This window comes from Elephas maximus, chromosome 2 (assembly GCF_024166365.1).
Source record: "Elephas maximus indicus isolate mEleMax1 chromosome 2, mEleMax1 primary haplotype, whole genome shotgun sequence".
NCBI lineage: Eukaryota > Metazoa > Chordata > Mammalia > Proboscidea > Elephantidae > Elephas > Elephas maximus.
Window position 1 is genome coordinate 142,140 of NC_064820.1, and position 20,749 is coordinate 162,888.

Sequence of the window (20,749 nt, forward strand, 5' to 3'; positions counted from 1 at the left end):
AGAAAGTGCTCACCCTTATCGGCTAATATGGCACTATAGACAGAAGCACTATGCAGTCCCTCTGCAGCAAAGACCCAAAAAACTAAGTAAAACAGACAGGAATGTCAGTCTTGGAATCCTAAGCACCAAATGAAGGAATAAAGAACTTTTTCAAACACCAGATGGAATCCGGATACCAACCTAGATAATGAACTCTCAAGAATAAAAGAACACTAAAAGATTTACAACAGAGAGCTAGAGAGGTCAATCTGTAAATGACAACAACATCAGAACAATAAAAGAGGGAATAAATGTGTCGGTATAGAACTTTCAAATGTAGAGGAAGTCAAGGCGATATTAAGTAATAAAGACTGGTTCAAACTCAGGAAGATAGGGGTAAATTTCAGGGTAACCACAAAGAAAGTTAACAAACCTACTCATCAAAATAAAGAAGAAAAACATAAAGTCTCAGTAAACATAAAATCTACAAAAAAAAAAAATCACAAACTAAAGGAACTCAGCACAGGAGAGTAAGAAGAACAAAGGAAACGTCAGCATGACAAAAAAAAAAAAAAGCACTACAAAATGACATAAATAAACTCACACCTATTAATAATGACACCAAATGTAAATGGCTTCAATGCACCCATAAAGAGACAGCAACAGATGGATTAAAAAAAACAGAACCCATCAATATGCTGTCTACAAGAGACACACCTTAGAAACAAAGGCATAAATATATTAAAAATCAAAGGATGGAAAAAATATATATCAAGCAAATAGCAACCAAAAAAGAGCAGGAGTAGCAATACTAATCTCAGATAAAATAGACTTTAAAACAAAATCCACCATAAAAGACAAGGAAGGACATTACATAATGATTAAAGCAACAATTCACCATGAGGACATAACCATAATAAATATATGTGCACCCAAGACAGGGCTCCAAAATACATAAAACAAACTCATAACAACATTGAAAAGAGAAATTGACTGTTCCACAATAATAGTAGGAGACTTCAACACAACTCTCTTGGTAAAGGACAGAACATCTAGAAAGAAACTCAGCAAAGATACAGAAGATCTAAAGACTACAATCAACCAATTTGACCTCATAGACGTATATGGAACACTCCTCCCAACAACAACAAAGTACACACTCTTTTCCAGTGCACATGGAACATTCTCTAGAATAGACATCTTAGGCCACAAAGCAACCCTCAATAAAATCCAAAACAATGAGATAATATAAAGCATCTTCTCTGATCACAACACCATAAAAGTAAAAATAATAGGAAGAGCAAGGAACAAAATCAAATACACGGAAACTGAATAACACCTTGCTTAAAAACCACTGGATAATGGATGGAGTCAAAAAATTCCTAGAATGAAATGAGAATGAAAACACATCATACCAAAACCTTTGGGACACAGCAAAGGCAGTGCTCAGAAGTCAATTTATGGCAATAGACACACACATCAAAAAAGAAGAAAGGGACAAAATCAAAACATTAGCTATATGACTCAAATAGAAGGAGAACTGCAAAAGAAGCCCACAGCCACCAGAAGAAGGGAAATAATAAAGATCATAAAAGAAATAAATGAAATAAAGAAGAGGAAAACAATAGAAACAATCAATAAAATCAAAATTTTGCTCTTTGAAAGATTCAACAAAATCCACAAACCATTGGCCAAACTGACAAAAGAAAAACAGGAAAGGATACAAATAACCCAAATAAGAAATGAAATGGGGAACATTACAACAGAGCTAACTGAAATAAAAAGAATCATAACAGAGTACCATGAAAAACTATACCCCAAAAAATTTGAAAACCTAGGGGACATGGACAAATTCCTAGAAACACACTATCTACCTAAACTAACACAAACTGAGGTCAAAAATCTGAACAGACCTATAACAAGAGAAGAGATTGAAAGGGCAATAAAAACACTCCCAACAACAAAAAACACCCTGGCCCAGATGGCTTCACTGGAGAATTTTGCCAAATATTCAGAGAAGAGCTTGCACCAGTACTACTCAAACTATTTCAGAACATTGAAAAGGAAGAGGTACTCCCCGAATTCATTCTATGAAGCCAGTATAGCCCTGATACCAAAACTAGGCAAAGACATCACAAAAAATGAAAATTACAGACCAATATCTCTCATGAATATAGATGCAAAATTTCTGAACAAAGTTCTGGCCAATAGAATGCAGCATCATATAAAAAAAATACACCCCAACCAGGTGGGATTCATACCAGGCATGCAAGGATGATTCAACATTAAAAAGTCAATCAGCGTAATCCACTACATAAATAAAACAAAAGAGTCCCATCATCATCTCAATCAACTCAGAAAAGGCATTTGATAAAGTCCAACACCATTCCTGATAAAAAAAAACTCTCAGTAAAATAGGTATAGAAGGGAAATTCCTCAACATAACGAAGGACATCTATACAAAACCAACAACCAACATCATTCGTAATGGAGAGAGGCTGAAAACATTCCTCCCTGAGACAAGGAACAAGACAAGGATGCCCTTTATCACCACTCCTATTTAACATTGTACTGGAAGTCCCGGCTAGAGCAGTTATGCAAGAAAAAGAAATAAAGGACATCCAAATTGGTAAGGAAGAAGTAAAACTATCCTTATTTGTGGATGACATATACTATACATAGAGAACCCAAAAGACTCCACAAGAAAACTTCTGCAACTAATAGAAAGATTCAGCAAAGTAGCAAAATACAAGATAAACATACAAAAATCAGTTGGATTCCAATACACCAATAAAGAGAACTACGAAAAGGAAATCAGGAAAGCAATACCATTTATAATAAAAATCCAAAATGTAAAATACTTAGGAATAAATCTAACTGGGAACGTAAAAGACCTATACAAAGAAAACTACAAAACACTGCTGCAAGAGACCTACATACATGGAAAAACATACCATGCTCATGGATAGGTCGAATCAACATTGTGAAAATGTCCATTCTACCCAAAGCAATCTACAAATACAATGCAATCCCGATCTAAATACCAACAGCATTCTTTAAAGAGATGGAAAAACTAATCATTAACTTTACATGGAAAGGAAAGAAGCCCCAGATAAGTAAAGCACTATTGAAGAAGAATAAAGTAGGAGGCCTCACACTATCTGACCTCAGAACCTGCTGTACAGCTATGGTGGTCAAAACAGCCTGATACTGGTACAATGACAGACATTGACCAATGGAACAGAATTAAGAGCTCAAATGCAAATCCTTCCACCTACAGCCACCTGATTTTTGACAAAGGCCCAAAGTCCATTAAATGGGGAAAAAACAGTCTTTTTATCAAATGGTGCTGGCAAAACTGGATGTCCATCTGTAAAAAAAACAAAGTGAAACAGGACCCTTACCTTACATCATACACAAAAACTAATTCAAAATGAATCAAAGACCTAAATATAAAACAAAAAACTTTACAGATCATGGAAGAAAAAAAACAGAGTCAACACTAGAGGCCCTAATACATGGCATAAATAGGATACATAAATAGGATACAACCATAACTAACAATACACAAACAGCAGAAGATAACCTAGATAACTGGAATCTTTTAAAAATTTAACATCTAATGGCCACCAAAAGACTTCACCAAAAGGGTAAAAAAGGACCTATAGACTGGGAAAAAATTTTTGGCTATGAGAAATCTGACAAAGGTCTAATCTCTAAAATCCACAGGAAAATTCAACACCTTCACAAGATAAAGACAAATAATCCAGTTAAAAAATGGGCAAAGGATATGAGCAGACACTTCACCAAAGAAGACATTCAGGCGGCTAACACACCCATTGCCGTCGAGTCGATTCCGACTCATAGTGACCCTATGGGTCAAAGTAGAACTGTCCATAGAGTTTCCAAGGAGCACCTGGTGGATTTGAACTGCCGACCTTTTGGTTAGCAGCTGTCGCACTTAATCACTACACCACCAGGCAGCTAATAGATGCATGAGAAAATGCTCACAACCCCTAGTCATTGTTGTTAGTTGTTGCTAGGTGCCCTCAAGTTGGTTCCGACTCATAGAGACCCTGTGTACAACAGAACAAAACGCTGCCCAGTCCTCGCCATCCTCACAACGGTTGCTATGCTTGAGTCCATTGTTGCAGCCACTGTGTCAGTCCACCTCACTGAGGGCCTTCCTCTTTTTTGCTGACACCCTCTACTTTACCAAGCAAGATGTCCCTCCCGAGGGACTGATCCCTCCTGACAACATGTCCAAAGTATGTAAGACGCAGTCTCGCCATCCTTGCCTCTAAGGAGCATTCTGGCTGTACTTCTTCCAAGACAGATTTGTTCGCTCTTTTGGCAGTCCGTGGTATATTCAATATTCTTCGCCAACACCACAATTCAAAGGCGTCAACTCTTCTCCGGTCCTCCTTATTCATTGTCCAGCTTCCACATGCATATGATGTGATTGAAAATACCATGGCTTGGGCCAGGCGCACCTTAGTCTTCAGGGTGACATCTTTGCTCTTTGACACTTTAAGGAGGTCCTTTGCAGCAGATTTACCCAATGCAATGCGTCTTTTGATTTCTTGACTGCTGCTTCCATGTGCGTTGACTGCGGATCCAAGTAAAATGAAATCCTTGACAACTTCAATCTTTTCTCCGTTAATCATGATGTTGCTCTTTGGTCCAGTTGTGAGGATTTTTGTTTTCTTTATGTTGAGGTGCAATCCATAGTGAAGGCTGTGGTCTTTGATCTTCATTCGTAAGTGCCTCAATTCCTCTTCACTTTCAGGAAGCAAGGTTGTGTCATCTGCATAACGCAGGTTGTTAATGAGTCTTCCTCCAATCCTGATGCCCCGCTCTCCTTCATATAGTCCAGCTTCTCATATGTATGTTTATTATACCCCGATATGCCAGCTAACCGAAAGGTTGGCAGTTCGAATCCACCAGGCATTTCTTGGCAACCCTATAGGGCAGTTATAGGGTTGCTATGAGTTGGAACTGACTCTACAGCAATGGGTTGTTTGGCTGTTTTATACCTGGTTACATTTTTTAAAATTCATGAGGGCAAATAATTTACATCCGAAGCTGAGTCAACTACATTTTATGCATTATAGATACTTTGAAAAAATATCTATTTAAGCAGCACCAATCAAAATTGGATTATTCTGTTTACTCAATGATCAGTTAAAAATTAGAAAGCTAATCAGTAATATTTCTTTCTTACTTATTTCAGAACACAGTTCCTCCCATAATTCACAGCATTTTGCTGCTGGTGGATAAAGAATCAACATTAAGGCCTGACAAGGATGCAGCAATTCAGGTAAAGGTTTTAGACCCTCGGCATTAGGTATGACTCTGAATGATGCATAAAATTGAGCAGATGAGGATATACACGGGAAAGAATTTGTGTAAGTTCTGACTGTAGCCAGGTGGGAGCCTGGAAACCTACCTCCTATCCTTAAATTCTTACAGGAGCCCTACAGAACATAATATGAAATCTCATCTTTCTTCCCCACCTCGTTCTTTTTCTTTCCTTCTCTTTTTTCTTACTTCTTTCTCTTTTATCTGAAAATGTCTATTTTGCTTTCATTCTTGAAGGGTATTTTCTCTATACAGGTAGTCCCTGACGGTTCTGACATAGGTTGAATACCTCATATTTTTTTTTTAGTTTTCAATGTTTTGAACAGTAAATCATAAAATTGAACATCTGCAAGTGAACATCTGAGAATGTTAACATCAGCTGCGACATTGTATGTAGTACATATTATTAACAATAAGAAGTACAAAGAAATAGCAAAAAGAGTAGCATCGTAAGTGCAGTTCGTCATACTCAAATATGTCATAAGTTAGGGCCTACCTGTATATAGAACTCTGGGTTGACATTGTTGCTTTTTTTCATCCTTTCAGCACTTTAAAGATGTTGTTCTGTTGTCTTCTGGCACCCATAGTTTCTGATGAAAAGTCTACAATAATTCAAATTGTTGTTCCTCTGTATGCAATGTGTCATTTTCCTCTGCTGCTTCCAAGATTTCTGTTTTCAACAATTTGACTATGATGTGCCTAGGCATGGTTTTCTTCATATTTATCCTGTCTAGGTTTTACTGAACTTTTAAAATCTGTAAATTTATGTCTATCACCAAATTTGGAAAGTTTTTACCCATTATTTCTTGAAATGTTTTTCTGCCCCATTCTCTCCTTTCTTTCTAGGACTTCAGCTATGCATATTGATACTGTCCCATCAGTCCATGAGAATCTGTGTTCTCTCTCTGTCTTCTTCAGATCAGATTGTTTCTATTGATCTTTAGGGTCATTGTGTCTTTGCTCACAACTCCATTCAATATTCAGTGAATTTTTTATTTCAAATATTGTATTTTTTTCAGTTAAAAAATTTCCAGTGGGATTTTAAAAAATATTTTCTGTATATCTGCTGAGATTTTTTATCTTTTCATTTACTGCAAGTATATTTTCCTTTACCTCATTGAACATAATTAAAAAAAAATTCTAATAGCTGCTTTAAAGTCCTTGTCTGATAATTCCAACATCTGGGTCATCTCAGGGTTGGCCTCTGTTGATTATCTTTTCCCTTGAGAATGGATCACATTTTCCTGGTTCTTCATGTGTCAAGTAATTTTGGATTGTATCCTGGACATTGTGAATGCTATGGTGTAGAGACTGGGTTCTGTTATAAACTTCTGAAGAGTGTTGCTTTAGTATGGATTTAACTTGGTTCAATGCAAACTGAAAACTCTTTATCACCTCCAGTGGGTTGGTTCAGGTCTTTTAGCCTTTAGCTGCAAGCTGCTCTCAATCTGCCTCATGTGTGCAGAGGCTTTGACAGAGTTTACACACGGATCTGGGGCTCCCCTTTCCTGGATTTCTTCCTTCTGGGAATCTGCTTTCCCTTTCCAATGGCTATGCCAGGGTCTATCCTCTGGCTCTTCAGGCGGAAAGACACCCATTTCCTAACTGAGCTCCAGCCACTGCATATCTCACCATATACACAGCCTGCCTCCAGACCAAAGCCACAAAAATGGGCAAGTCACTCCATCCCAGTCCTTTCTTCAAAGTTTCAATTGCCGCCACCATATACCTGCTGGTCACCCTCCTGAGCTTTCAGATCGCTGTCTTATACTTTGTGCAGAGTTCATGATTTTTATCTGAGAAGGATCAACTCTGCCATATCAGGAGTGGGACTCCTTGATTCATTCTCTCACTTTTCCCTTTTTCTTTCTGCACTTAACCTTCTCCCCTCATTTTCCTGCCCTCTCCTCTTTCTGTCTCTTTCCACTGTTTTGGTCTCTCCTTAATTGGGGCTTTTTCTTCATTTCTCTTTGCTCTTTTCTCCTTTCACTTATTTTCACCTTCATTACTGTATCCAACCACATACTGTTCATTAATGCTGCCCAGCAAACCAGGAGAGCTAATCCTAAACCAGCCTCTCAGTCCTCTCCACCCATTAATAGCAATCCCCCCAGAAGCGAATCATTTACAGTGGTCATTCCCCAGGAGGGTGGTCTGTGGCTCTAACATGAAGGCATTTCCTTGGCAGTGGGAGGTGGTGAGCTCCCTAAAGGCTCTGCACAAGCTCATTGACAGCTCCCAGCTGACTGCAGAGTTCGACGGCTCCTTCCCCTACAGCCACAGCGACTGGGTCTGCTTCCGAAAGGTAAGGTACAGCACAGTGGCCTGCCCTTGCCAGGGCCTTGAGATCCTTCCCTCATATGGATGTTTTTACTCAAATTTGAAAAGACCTCCACCCTGAGTTCCACACTGTCATGGTCATCATTCACAGACTTTATTTCTGGATAGCCAAGATGTGGTAGGCATGAGATGCCAACTTGCCGGAGGCTTAGAGTCCACTGTGGGTAGGGGGAAGTAGGGCTGCTCCCACCCAGTGCTTTCATTGAATTTTTCAAAGATCACACTTAATGCCCAGGTAGTCTTTTACAACCGTGAGATTAACATAAATCTAGGAACTCAAAGCTGTTTATTTCGGCATCTAACAGAACTTTTCTACTTCTGTCTCCTACCTCTCAAACCATGATAGAAACTGGAACCCTTCACCGCGAACTGCAAACAAGCCATTGTTTTCCTACAAAATTCAGTCTGCTCCCTGAACACCCACAGAGCCTTAGGTACAGCACAGGTAAGTTCTCACACATTTCATTTGCTTGACAGATAGGTGGGGACATACAGGTTTAGCTAAAACTTGAAAATAAACATTTGGTTCACCATCATCTGTAGCAAAGAATTTAAATGCTTTTTGATTGTAGATTTCTTTCAATTACCAAAAGATCACTTCTTCCTGCTTGTCATCAAAAAAAAGCCCCACCCTAAAACTTGAAAATAAACATTTGGTTCACCATCATCTGTAGCAAAGAATTTAAAATGCTTTTTGATTGTAGATTTCTTTCAATTACCAAAAGATCACTCCTTCCTGCTTGTCACCAAAAAAAAGCCCCACCCTACCCAGAAGGAAAAACATGCCACCATATTTGGTGATATGCCAATATGGTAGGAATAGTAACTGGGAATGAATCATTGAAGCAAGGCAGAGAGACAGACTGACCACACAGACCATGGTAGCCTAGAAGATGAGACTGGGATCCCCTGGACACTTCTCATGGGTGACCAGACCTGGGTATCTCTGGTCTGAACAGCAGATCTGCTGCCACCAAGTCGTGAGCACCATTCTTTTCTTTCCATGAGCTTTGGCCTCAGGCTCATCCTCCCTGTGAGTGCGTCTGGCACTCCACTCCCTTGCTATTCAAACTAGATGTCAGCATGTGGGCACAGCACAGACCAGTGCTTTAGTTTTAGCTATAAAACCAGGAACGCTGGCCATGCTTACTGCTAATGCCTACTGCTAATAGACAGGGGATTCCATTGAAGCAGAGCTACTGCTAATAGACAGGGGTTCCCCTGGAACAGGGTTACTGCTAATAGATGGTGGTTCCCCTGGAGCAGGTTACCACTAATAGACGGGGGTTACCTTGGAGCAAGGCTACTGCTAATAGACAGGGGTTCCCTTGGAGCAGGGCTGTATGGATATCTCTCCCCCTGCAGGAAGTCACCGAGCTCATCTACATGCACAGGGCCGTGATGAAGTGTGTCCTGGAAGACACACTGCTGGTCAACCTCAGGCTGGAGGGTGGCGCTGTCCTGGCAAGGCTGAGGAGGGACGAACTCATTGCTGGTGAGGACGGCTGGTGAGTGTGCCCCTGGAGCAGGGCTGCCTGTGCCAATCGAGAGTGGCTGCTCTGGGAAGCTTGCAGCAATGGTGCAAAGCGCTGTGCTATGGGCATGGGGAGCATGTTTCCATCCAGGCAGCAGTCCAGGGAGCCCGGCCTCTGCGCCTTGACTAGCATCGTTGCCCTTTGCCTGGACCAGAGCTAATCCATATGCACATGCTCCAAAGAGAAGCAGAGGCTCCTTGGAAGGCCCAGATGGAAGGAAAGTTAAAATTCACCATGATGGAGACTCAGAGTCAGTGGCCCCAAGTTGAGCTTCCGTGTCGTCCTGGGGGCTGCCATCCCCCACCCCATCCCCTCCATGCCACATGGAGTTGGCCGTACTCCAGCCTGGCCAGTGCTCTGTCTTGGGTGTCTGTGCAGATGGTGGCGTCTGGTGCATGCACACCCATGTCCATGGCTGGCCACAGGCTCCCTCCTGGGCATCATTTCTTTTAGGCGTGAGTGACCACCCGTGAGGAGCCTGCAGGTGTTCCAGCGGGCTGTGACCTGGAGCACCGTTCTCCATGTGGAAACCAGGACTCGCCACTTCACCCTCTCTTCCAGGGACGCCATCGAGGCAGCCACCAGGCTGTATGAGCAGGTGGATGAGGAGGTGCACAGGCTGGTCCTGTCCTCCAACAGGTGTCTGCAGCAGCTGGAGGGCCTGCAGGAGCTGAGGCGGCACCAGGAGGGACCTGTCCAGGTCAGTGCCGCTGAAGTCCTAGAGGAAGGGAGTGATGAGTTTTATTTCCTTTTTACATGAGAAATTCTGGCTCAGTGGAGAAAAAAAATTAACTCAAAGGAGCCAAAAGAGAAAAATATTTTCAAATGCTGCTGAAAAGAACCAGTGTTACCACTTCAGTGCACTATAATCCTGAGTTTTCCCCTCATATACATGTGCATATAAACCTTCTCTAGAAACTTTTTCATTAGTCATTTTATCAACAACAGCTTACATCTAAATAAATCTGAGAGGGGGTCACTGCCAAGAGGTGGGGAGGGAGGGGACATGATGGCCCTGCTGGGCAAACAGACATGGGAAGACACCTCTGGGTCCTCATCCAGCCTTAGCTCCCCCAAAACTTGTCAACAGCCTCTCCTGGGAGGTCAGGATACAGGACTTGTCATGGTTGGGCATCCATCAGGGACAAGGGGGTATGGATCTTAGCGTTTTCCTGGTCTCAGAGTGGCCAATTCCAGCTCTCGGGCCCTCGGGTGGGGCTGGGCGGTGTGAGCTGAATGTCCGCCTGACCCCTCCACACCAGGCCGGCGGGGCAGGGACCCCTCAGCACCAGGCGAGTGCAGCCACGGAGCCTGGCAGAAGGACCTGAGGCTGTGGGCAGCACCCGTCCCACCTCATGCACCTGGCCCTGGTCTCCGGTCTCTGCACCCCACGTCTCTCTCTTCCTTGGCTGACATTATCGTTTTGTGCAGCTGTCCACACCCCACCCCCCCCACCCCGCCCTGGTACTTCCCAGAGAGAGAGAAATGGAAGGGAAATTTGAGACCTGGCATGTCTGAAAATGTCTTCCCACCTTCACATTCCCCTCTGAACACTGGCTCCTATCTGAACATCCAGCATCACAGCTGATATGCCTGACACTGTCTGACCTTGACCCTCTGTCTGTGACCTGCTTTTCTCCCTGGAAGCTTGCAGACTCTTCATCCTCAATATCCAGAATTTAGGATGACACATCCTAGGGGGCAAAGTGGTGGCAGCCCTTGCTGAGGGCACTATGTCCTCTCGCAGGGACCCTGGCGGCTCTGCTGATGCCTGCTCCCACCCCCCTGAACAGTCTCCCATTTTCCCTCGCGTTTTAGTATCATCAGCTTTCTGCTCAACCTTTGGGGCAGACTTTCTCAATTTCTTCTTCTCACCCTTTTTCTGAGTGTCTGCTGCTGCTTTCGGACCCTTTTGTATTCTGAGGCTACTTCTTCACAGCACCCCGATCTATCTGGGATCAGCCCCTCTTCTCCTCTCTGAGCATAGATAACAGGTTCAGGGTGCACAACCCCACCCCCTCCCAGGTGCGTCTCTGCTGGTGGTTCTGGACCATTTTCATGCCAGGGGCTTTCTTGGCCACCCTGGTTGTCTGCCCAATTGGGTGAGTTTTTTTTCATATATCTCCACCATAAATGTTTTCTATTTGTACGAATAAACTACAAGTGACATATATTTTCACAAAAATGGGTTATGCTACTTGTAGCTCTTCTAACCCGCCCTGTCCCTAGGGCTTTGGGGTGCACCTTCGTGCCTGATCCTTACTGGCCGCAGCATCCTGGATGCCTGAACCTGTTTGTTTACTCACCTCCTGACTGAATGGCTCCTGGGCTCTTTCCAGTTTTTCTTTTATCACGAACACCATTGATAAGCATTACTGTACCTCCATCTTTTCACACCTCCTGATTATTTCCTTTAGCTAAATTCCGAGGTTCCAGATGTCATCATCAGAAAAAAATTTTTTTTGAGGTTTCTGTGCATTTGACAAATGACTGCCAGGCAGATTCTCAGCAGCAGCATCTGAGAGCATCACTTTCCTCAAATAGAGCATCTCGTCATAGCTTCCATTTGCATTTCCTGAATTGTGGCTAAACTTTTTCTTCTTCATTTGTTGGTTATGTTTGTTTCTTTCATGAGTTGCTTTTTCATGCACTTAGCCAATGGATTTGTAGTAGTTTTACTATATTAATTATAGTAATCCATTGGTTATGTTGCACATATTTTTCCCACTTTGTAATTTGTCCTTTAACTTTGTTTATGATTTAAATAGTCCTTTCTATCTTAAGGTTATGGAGTTACTGATATATTTTATCACAGAGCTTATATGGTTCTTTTATATATATATATATATATATATATATATATATATATATATGTTTTCAGATCAGATAGAATTTACTTTTTTCATGAAGCTGGACATAGACCGTATCTGTGAGTTGTATCCAGCTTGGCTCTGCTGGCCATTTTGTCTCCCCTGCACCCAGAAGCTCTGAGGTTGCCGGTCCCTGTTTTGTAGGAAAAAAATCCATGACTCTGGCTGTATTTAAGAAGAGTATACACTCTGATCTGTCTCTCTCATCTGCCTGTGTATCTAGGATCATTACACGAGCCTTGTAGCCATAGATCTTTTCATAACAGCCTTCTCCTGCAGCACCCACCAACCGTGCCCGCACACTGTGGTCAGCTGTGTCACGACAACTGCACACGAACTATAATAAAATGTACCCTGACATTTCCACTACAAACCAAGCAGTGTTGTCTCTAAAATAAAGTCCTTGATTTTGTCACGGAGCTGTGAAGATGAGCAGGTGGTGTCTGGGCAGCCTCAAGCAGACACCAGCCTGAGAAATGTTTCTAAGACGTGTCTAAGGCATTAACAGGTTCCCAAACTGAAGGCCCTGGGTCCATGTTTTAGCGGTCCTGATTCCCATTCCCAGGCACTGAATATCATCATGCATATGAGCTGCAGAGTGTAGTCACTAACACCAGTGTGGGCTCACGTCACTTGGCCAGCCCAGAACAGGTATCACGTGTGCAGCTGTGGGGTTCACTCTGTGTTGGGTGCTCACGGCACCTGTTCCCATAGGGATGGCCCATTGTCCTTGTCCCTGCACACTTAAAAATAAAATCTTCTTTTCCTGCATACGTCAAACAGTGGCTGGAAAGGGAACGAGAGCAATCCCTCAGCCCCATGGAGCTGTCCTCGCTCGAGAACAAGAAGGAAAAGCAGGAGGTGTATGAGGCTTTCCACGAGGCAGCCGCAGCGGTAGGTGCACTGCTGGGACACAAACCACGTGGCTGCCCTGCTGTGCCGGCAGTACCCCGGTGCCCAAACAGCACCCCCGCCCCTCTGGAGCTCACAGGGTCCCCCTGTGAGCCCCAGAGAAGTGGCTCCAGGCAGAGTGGAGGGGGGTTGCTGGAGGAGCTGGTAGGGGGTGCATCCTCTCCCCACCCAGCAGGTGCCATGGAGCCCAGGGTTTGTTTGTCCCTCCCGAGGTCCATCACTCTGTCCTGGCTGGGCAGACATGAGCTATCCTGGACTCAGAACCACATGGTTTGTGATCATGGCCCCATTGGGCCACACCCCCGGCCCCCCTCCCTGGCTGACCAGCCCCCTCCCTGTCTCCAGGCAGCCAGATGGAGGCCACCCTGCAGGGAGCACCCTGAGACCACCTCTTCTTTGCTGGATGCTGAGCATCTGGGGAGCTGCTGCCGAGTGGCTGCCACAGTGGAGCCGGGGCCAGGCAAAGGGCAGGAGCTGTGGCGGTGCCGGGCCCTGTGGTCACAGGGCAAGCAGACCAGCCACCACCTGGAGGAGGCCTATCCTGAAGCCGCCCCTGGCTGCAGCTCACCAACCTTTCCCCAGAAGGCCAACCCCTCTGGGCAGGACACGCAGAGTACACGGGAGGACATGCATCTGGGCCCAGGTGTGCCTGCTCCGTGGGACACACCGCCTTCCCTGGAGGGCCCCCTGGACAATAGCTCCCCCTGTCACCCTGAGCCCACCTGGGCCCCGAGTCCCCGCATCAGGAAGCACCCCCTGAAGAAGATGATGAAGAAAACACAGAGCTTCGAGTCCCCACTGCCTGACGGTGGCCCCAGGGAGCTCCGCCAGCTGGGACACACTGGGGTACACATCAAGGGCCTGGAGGTGACAAGTACCTTGGCCACCAAGAACCCCCTGCTTCCCCGGAACTGCAGCCTGTCCTCTCCATCCAGAGTCCACCACCCTGAGGGGGATGGGAGGCCGCAACCGGGAAGGTGAGGTGGACACTCCCTGTCCTTTGGGCCCAGTGGCCAGTGGAACCGAGGGTCGGCACCGTCCCAGCATTAGATGCTTGTCTGCAAGGTAGAAATGCTGGGACACCCCAGGCCCCCATCCTGCCAGGCTGAAAGGGCACCATCTGAGTTTCAACAGAGGCCTCGAGTGGCACAAACAGCTACAGGCTCAGCTACTAGGCACAAGGTTGGTGACTGAAACCCACGCAGACGTGCTTTGGAAAACCAGCTATTGAGAACCCTGTGGAGCCCAGTCCTACTCTGACACGTGGGGTCGTCATGAGTCAGAGTAAACTCAACAGCAACTGGCTTTTGAGTTTAAACAGGGTATTAGTTGCCCCGCCCTCTCCCAATTTGAAGATCATTTCCTCCTTAATGGCCTGTGGTACCGTGCACACTCGCTCTGCCTGTAAAACTAAAAGCTGCCACCAATTCTAGTTTTTCGGGGCCCATTTAAAGAAAATTACAATACGAAAAGCAAGTCCCTAGCATGAAACTTTACCTTTTTTGCTTGTTTGTTTTTTTCGCTCAGTTTTTTTTTTAATTTTTATTATGCTTTAAGTGAAAGTTTACGAATCAAGTCAGTCTCTCATCCAAAAATTTATATACGCCTTGCTATATACTCCTAGTTGCTTTCCCCTTAATTAGACAGCACACTCTTTCTCTCCACTCTCTATTTTTGTGTCTGTTCAACCAGCTTCTGTCCCCTCTGCCTTCTCATCTCCCCTCCAGACAGGAGCTGCCCACATAGTCAATGTGTCTACTTGAGCCAAGAAGCTCACGCCTCACCAGTATCTTTTTCTATCCCATAGTCCAGTCCAATCCCTGTCTGAAGAGTTGGCTTTGGGAATGGTTCCTCTCTTGAGCCATCAGGTCTGGGGACCCTGACCTCCAGGGTCCTTCTAGTCTCAGTCAGACCATTAAGTCTGGTCTTTTTACGAGAATTTGGGGTCTGCATCCCACTGTTCTCCTGCTCCCTCAGGGGTTCTCTGTTGTGTTCCCTGTCAGGGCAGTTATCGGTTGTAGCCAGGCACCATCTAGGTCTTCTGGTCTGAGGCTGATGTAGTCTTTGATTTATGTAGCCTTCTCTGTCTCTTGGTATTCTTCATTCTCCTTTGGTCCAGGTGGGTTGAAACCAATTGATGCACTTAGATGGCTACTTGCTAGCATTTAAGACCCCAGACCCACTCACCAAAGGGGGATACAAAATGTTTTCTTAATATATTTTGTTATGCCAGTTGACCTAGATGCCACCTGAAACCATGGTCCCCAAACCCCTGCCCCTGCTACGTTGGCCTTCGAAGCATTCAGTTTATTCAGGAAACTTCTTTCCTTTTGGTTTAGTCCAGTTGTGCTGACCTCCCCTGTATTGCATGTTGTCTTTCCCTTCACCTAAAATAGCCCTGGTCTACTATCTAATTAGTGAATACTCCTCTCCTTCCCTCCCTCCCCACTCTCATAAGCATCAGAAAATATTTTCTTCTCTGTTTAAACTATTTCTTGAGTTCTTGTGATTGTGGTCTCATACAATATTTGCCCTTTTGTAACTAATTAACTTCACTCAGCATAATGCCTTCCAGATTCCTCCATGTTATGAAATGTTTCATGGATTCATCAGCTCTTTATCAATGTGTAATATTCCATTGTGTGCATATACCATAATTTATTTATCCATTCATCCGTTGATGGGCACCTTGGTTGCTTCCATGTTTTTGCTATTGTAAACAGTGCTGCAATGAACATGGGTGTGCATATATCTGTTCATGTAAAGGCTTTTATTTCTCTAGGATATATTCCAAGGAGTGGGATTGCTGGATTGTATGGTAGTTCTATTGCTAGCTTTTTAAGGGAGCAATAAATAGATTTCCAAAGTGGTTGTACCATTTTACATTCCCACCAGCAGTGTAGAAGTGTTCCAATCTCTCCACAGCCTCTCCAACATTTATTATTTTGTGTTTTTTTGATTAACGCCAGGCTTGTTGGAGTGAGATGGAATCTCATTATAATTTTGATTTGCATTTCTCTAATGGCTAATGATCATGAGCATTTCCTCATGTGTCTGTTAGCTACCTCAATGTCATCTTTAGTGAAGTTCATAACCTTTGCCCATTTTTTAATTGAGCTGTCTTTTTGTAGTTGAGTTTCTGTATTATCATGTAGATTTTAGAGATCAGACCCTGATTGGAAATGTCAGAGCTAAAAACTTTTTCCCAGTCTGTAGGTAACCTTTTTACCCTTTTGGTGAAACCTTTGGATAAGCATAGGTGTTTGATTTTGAGGAGCTCCCGGTTACCTAGTTTCTCTTCTGGTGTTTGTACATTGTTAGTAATGTTTTATATACTGTTTATGCCATGTATTAGGGCTCCTAGCATTGTCCCTATTTTTTCTTCCATGGTCTTTATCGTTTTAGATTTTATATTCAAGTCTTTGATCCATTTTGAGTTAGTTTTTGTGCATGGTGTGAGGTATGGGTCTAGTCTTATTTTTTTTTTTTTTGCAGATGGATATCCAGTTATGCCAGCACCATATGTTAAAGAGACTGTCTTTTCCCCCATTTAACAGACTTTGGGCCTTTGTCAAATATCAGCTGCTCATATGTGAATGGACTTATGTCTGGATTCTCAATTCTGTTCCATTAGTCTATGTATCTGTTGTTGTACCAGTACCAGGCTGTTTTGACTACTGTGGTGGTATAATAGGTTCTAAAATCAGATTTTTCATATGTGGATGGACTTATGTCTGGATTCTCAATTCTGTTCCATTAGTCTATGTATCTGTTGTTGTACCAGTACCAGGCTGTTTTGACTACTGTGGTGGTATAATAGGTTCTAAAATCAGATAGTGTGAGGCCTCCCACTTTGTTCTTCTTTTTCAATAATGCTTTGCTTATCCGGGGCCTCTTTCCCTTCCATATGAAGTTGGTGATTTGTTTCTCCATGTCATTAAAAAATGTCTCTGGAATTTCGATCGGAATTGCATTGTATCTATAGATCGCTTTTCGTAGAATAGACATTTTTACAATGTTAAGTGTTCCTTATCCATAAGCAAGGTGTGTTTTTCCACTTCTGTAGGTCTCTTTTGGTTTCTTGCAGTAGTGTCCTGTAGTATTCTTTGTACACATCTTCTATGTCTCTGGTAAGATTTATTCCTAAGTATTTTATCTTCTTGGGGTATACTGTCAATGGTATTGATTTGGTGATTTCCTCTTTGATATTCTTTTTGTTGGTGTAGGGGAATCCAACTGATTTTTGTATGTTTACATTGTATCCTGATACTCTGCTGAACTCTTAGTTTCAGTAGTTTTCTTGAGGATTCTTTAGGGTTTTCTGTGTATAAGATCATGTCATCTGCAAATAGAGATACTTCTGCTTCTTTCTTACCAATCTAGATGCCCTTTATTTCTTTATCGTGTGTAATAGCTCTGTCTAGGACCTCCAGCACAATGTTGAATAAGAGTGGTGATAAAGGGCATCCTTGTCTGGTTCCCATTCTCAAGGAGAATACTTTCAGACTCTCTCCATTTAGGATGAGGTTGGCTGTTGGCTTTGTGTAAATATCCTTTATTATGTTGAGGAATTTACCTTCTATTCCTATTTTGCTGATAGTTTTTATCATGAATGGGTGTTGGACTTTGTCAAAGGCCTTTTCTGCATCAATTGATAATATCATGTGGTTCTTGTCTTTTGTTTTACCTATATGATGGATTACATTAATTGTTTTTCTAATATTGAACCATCCCTGCATACCTGGTATGAATCCCACTTGGTCATGGTGAATTATTTTTTGATATGCTGTTGAATTCTATTGGCTAGAATTTTGTTGAGGATTTTTGCATCTAGGTTCATGAGGGATATAAGTCTGTAATTTTCTTTTTTTGTGGTGTCTTTACCTGGTTTTGTTATCAGGGATCTGTTGGCTTCATAGAATAACTCTGAGAGTATTCCATCTTTTCTATGCTCTGAAATACCTTTAGTAGTAGTGATATTAACTCTTCTCTGAAAGTTTGGTAGAACTCTGCAGTGAAGCTGTCTGAGCCAGAGAATTTTTTTTTTGGCAGTTTTTAAGTTATCTTTTCAATCTCTTCTTTTTTTTTTATGTGTTTATTTAGTTGTAGAAATTCATTCATTTCTTCTAGGTTTTCAAGTTTGTTAGAGTACAGTTTTTTGTAGTAGTCTGATATGATTCTTTTAATTTCAGTTGGGTCTGTTGTGATATCACCCGTCTCATTTCTTATTCGGGTTATTTGCTTCCCCTCCTGTTTTTCTTATGTTAGTTTGGCCAATGATTTATCAATTTTGTTAATTTTTTCAAAGAACCAGCTTTTGGTCTTGTTAGCTCTTTCAATTATGTTTCTGTTCTCTATTTCATTTAATTCTGCTTTAATTTTTGTTATTTGCTTTCTTCTGGTGCCTGAGGGTTTCTTTTGTCCCTTTCTTTCTATTTTTTCAAGTTGTAGGGATAATTCTTTGATTTTAGCCCTTTCTTCTTTTTGTATGTGTGCATTTATTGATATAAATTGACTTCTGAGCACTGCTTTTGCTGTGTCCCAAAGGTTCTGATAGGAAGTGTTTTCATTCTCACTGGAGTCTCTGAATTTCTTTATTCCATCCTTAATACCTTCTATAACCCAGTTGTTTTTGAGCAGGGTGTTGTTCAGTTTCCAAGTGTTTGATTCCTTTTCCCTGCTTTTTCTGTTATTGATTTCTACTTTCATGGACTTATGGTCAGAGAAGATGCTTTGTAATATTTCGATGTTTTGGATTCTGCTGAAGCTTGCTTTATGACCTAATATGTGGTCTATTCTAGAGAATGTTCCATGTGTGCTAGAAAAGAAAGTATACTTGACTGCTGTGGGTGGAGTGTTCTGTGTATGTCTATGAGGTCAAGTTGGTTGATTGTAGCATTTAGACCTTCCGTGTCTTTACTGAGCTTCTTCCTGGATGTTCTGTCCTTCACTGGAAGTGGCATGTTGAAGTCACCTACTATTATTGTGGAGCTGTCTATCTCACTTTTCAATGCTGATAGAGTTTCTTTTATGTATCTTGCGCCCTGTCATTGGGTGCATAAATATTTAATATGGTTATATCCTCCTGGTATATTGTCTTTAATCATTATATAGTTTCATTCCTTATCTTTTGTGGTGGATTTAACTTTAAAGTCTATTTTGTCAGAAATTAATAATGCCACTCCTGCTCTTTTTGATTGTTGTTTGCTTGATATTTTTTTTTTTCCATCCTTTGAGTTTTAGTTTGTTTGTATCTGTAAGTCTAAGGTGTGTCTCTTATAGGCAGCATATAGACGGATTTTGTTTTTTAATCCATTCTGCCACTGTCTGTCTCTTTATTGGTATATTTAGTCCGTTTACATTCAGCGTAATTAAGGATAGGTATGAGTTTTTTTTATGAGTTTAGTGCTGTCATTTTGATGTCTTTTTTTGTGTGTTGTTGACAGTTTCTTTTTCCCACTTAATTTTTGTGCTGAGTAGTTTATATATTGTCTTTTCCTCTTATTCATTGTCGTTGATTTTGTTTCTGCTCAGTCTTTATTTTTTTCTTGTATTTTATTTTGATGAGCAGGATTGTTAGTCTAATTTGTGGTTATCTTACTATTTACCCCTATTTTTCTAAGTTTAAACCTAGCTTTTATTTCTTTACATCTCCTTGACTTCCTCTCCATATGAAAGATCTATGACTACATTTCTGCTTCCCTCTTTATTGTTTTAATGTGTCTTCTTTTACATAATGACATCACTGTTTCCCTGTTTTAAGCATTTTTTTACCTTGATTTTTGTGATTCGCCTGTCTGGGTTGACATCTGGTTGCTCTGTCCTGTGTTCTTGTCTTGGGTTCTATCTGATATTATTGATTTTCTAGGCAGAGAACTGCCTTTAGTATTTTGTGTAGTTTCAGTTTGGTTTTTATGAATTCCCTAAACTTCTGTTTATCTGGAAATGTCCTCATTTCACCTTTATATTTGAGAGACAGTTTTGCTGGATATATGATTCTTGGCTGGCAATTTTTTTCCTTCAGTGCTTTATATAAGTCATCTCATTGCCTTCTTGCTTGCATGGTTTCTGCCGAGTAGTCAGGGCTTATTCTGACTCTCCTTTATAGGTGACTTTTTGTTTATCCTTAGATGCTCTTAAAATTCTCTCTATCTTTGGTCTTGGCAACTTTGATTATAATATGTCTTGGTGACTTTCTTTTAAGATCTACCTTACATGGAGTTTGAAGAGCGTCTTGGATAGATATCTTCTCATCTTTCATAATATCAGGGAAGTTTTCTGTCAGCAAATCTTCAACAATTCTCTCTGTATTTTCTGTTATCCCTCCCTGTTCAGGTACTCCAATCACTCATAGGTTATTTCTCTTGATGGAGTCCCATATGATTCTTAGGGTTTCTTCATTTTTTTTTTAATCCTTTTATCTGATTTTTCTTCAAATATATTGGAGCCAAGTGTTTAATCTTCAGTCTCACTAATTCTGCGTTCCACTTGCTCAATTCTGCTCCTCTGACTTTCTATTGAGTTCTCTAATTGTATAATTTTGTTGTTAATCTTCTGTATTTCTGATTGCTGTCTCTCTATGAATTCTTGCAGCTTATTATATTTTTTGTTATGTTCTTGAATAACCTTTTTAATTTCTTCAACTGCTTTATCTATGTGTTCCTTGGCTTCTTCTGTGTATTGCCTGATCTCCTTCCTGATCTTGTTCCTGATGTCTTGAAGAGTTCTGTACATTAATCTTTTCTATTCTGC

General features: G+C 42.0%; 1 protein-coding gene across 1 annotated transcript in view; it reads left to right on the forward strand.

Moving 5' to 3' along the window:
• PLEKHG4B (pleckstrin homology and RhoGEF domain containing G4B) overlaps positions 1-20,749 on the forward strand; it is a 110,360-nt gene that overhangs the window by 59,287 nt on the left and 30,324 nt on the right. The window contains 7 exon segments of the mRNA XM_049858300.1: positions 5,213-5,299; positions 7,529-7,645; positions 8,027-8,125; positions 9,046-9,168; positions 9,760-9,915; positions 12,869-12,979; positions 13,343-13,974. Of these exon segments, the coding sequence (XP_049714257.1) occupies positions 5,213-5,299; positions 7,529-7,645; positions 8,027-8,125; positions 9,046-9,168; positions 9,760-9,915; positions 12,869-12,979; positions 13,343-13,974 (1,325 nt within the window).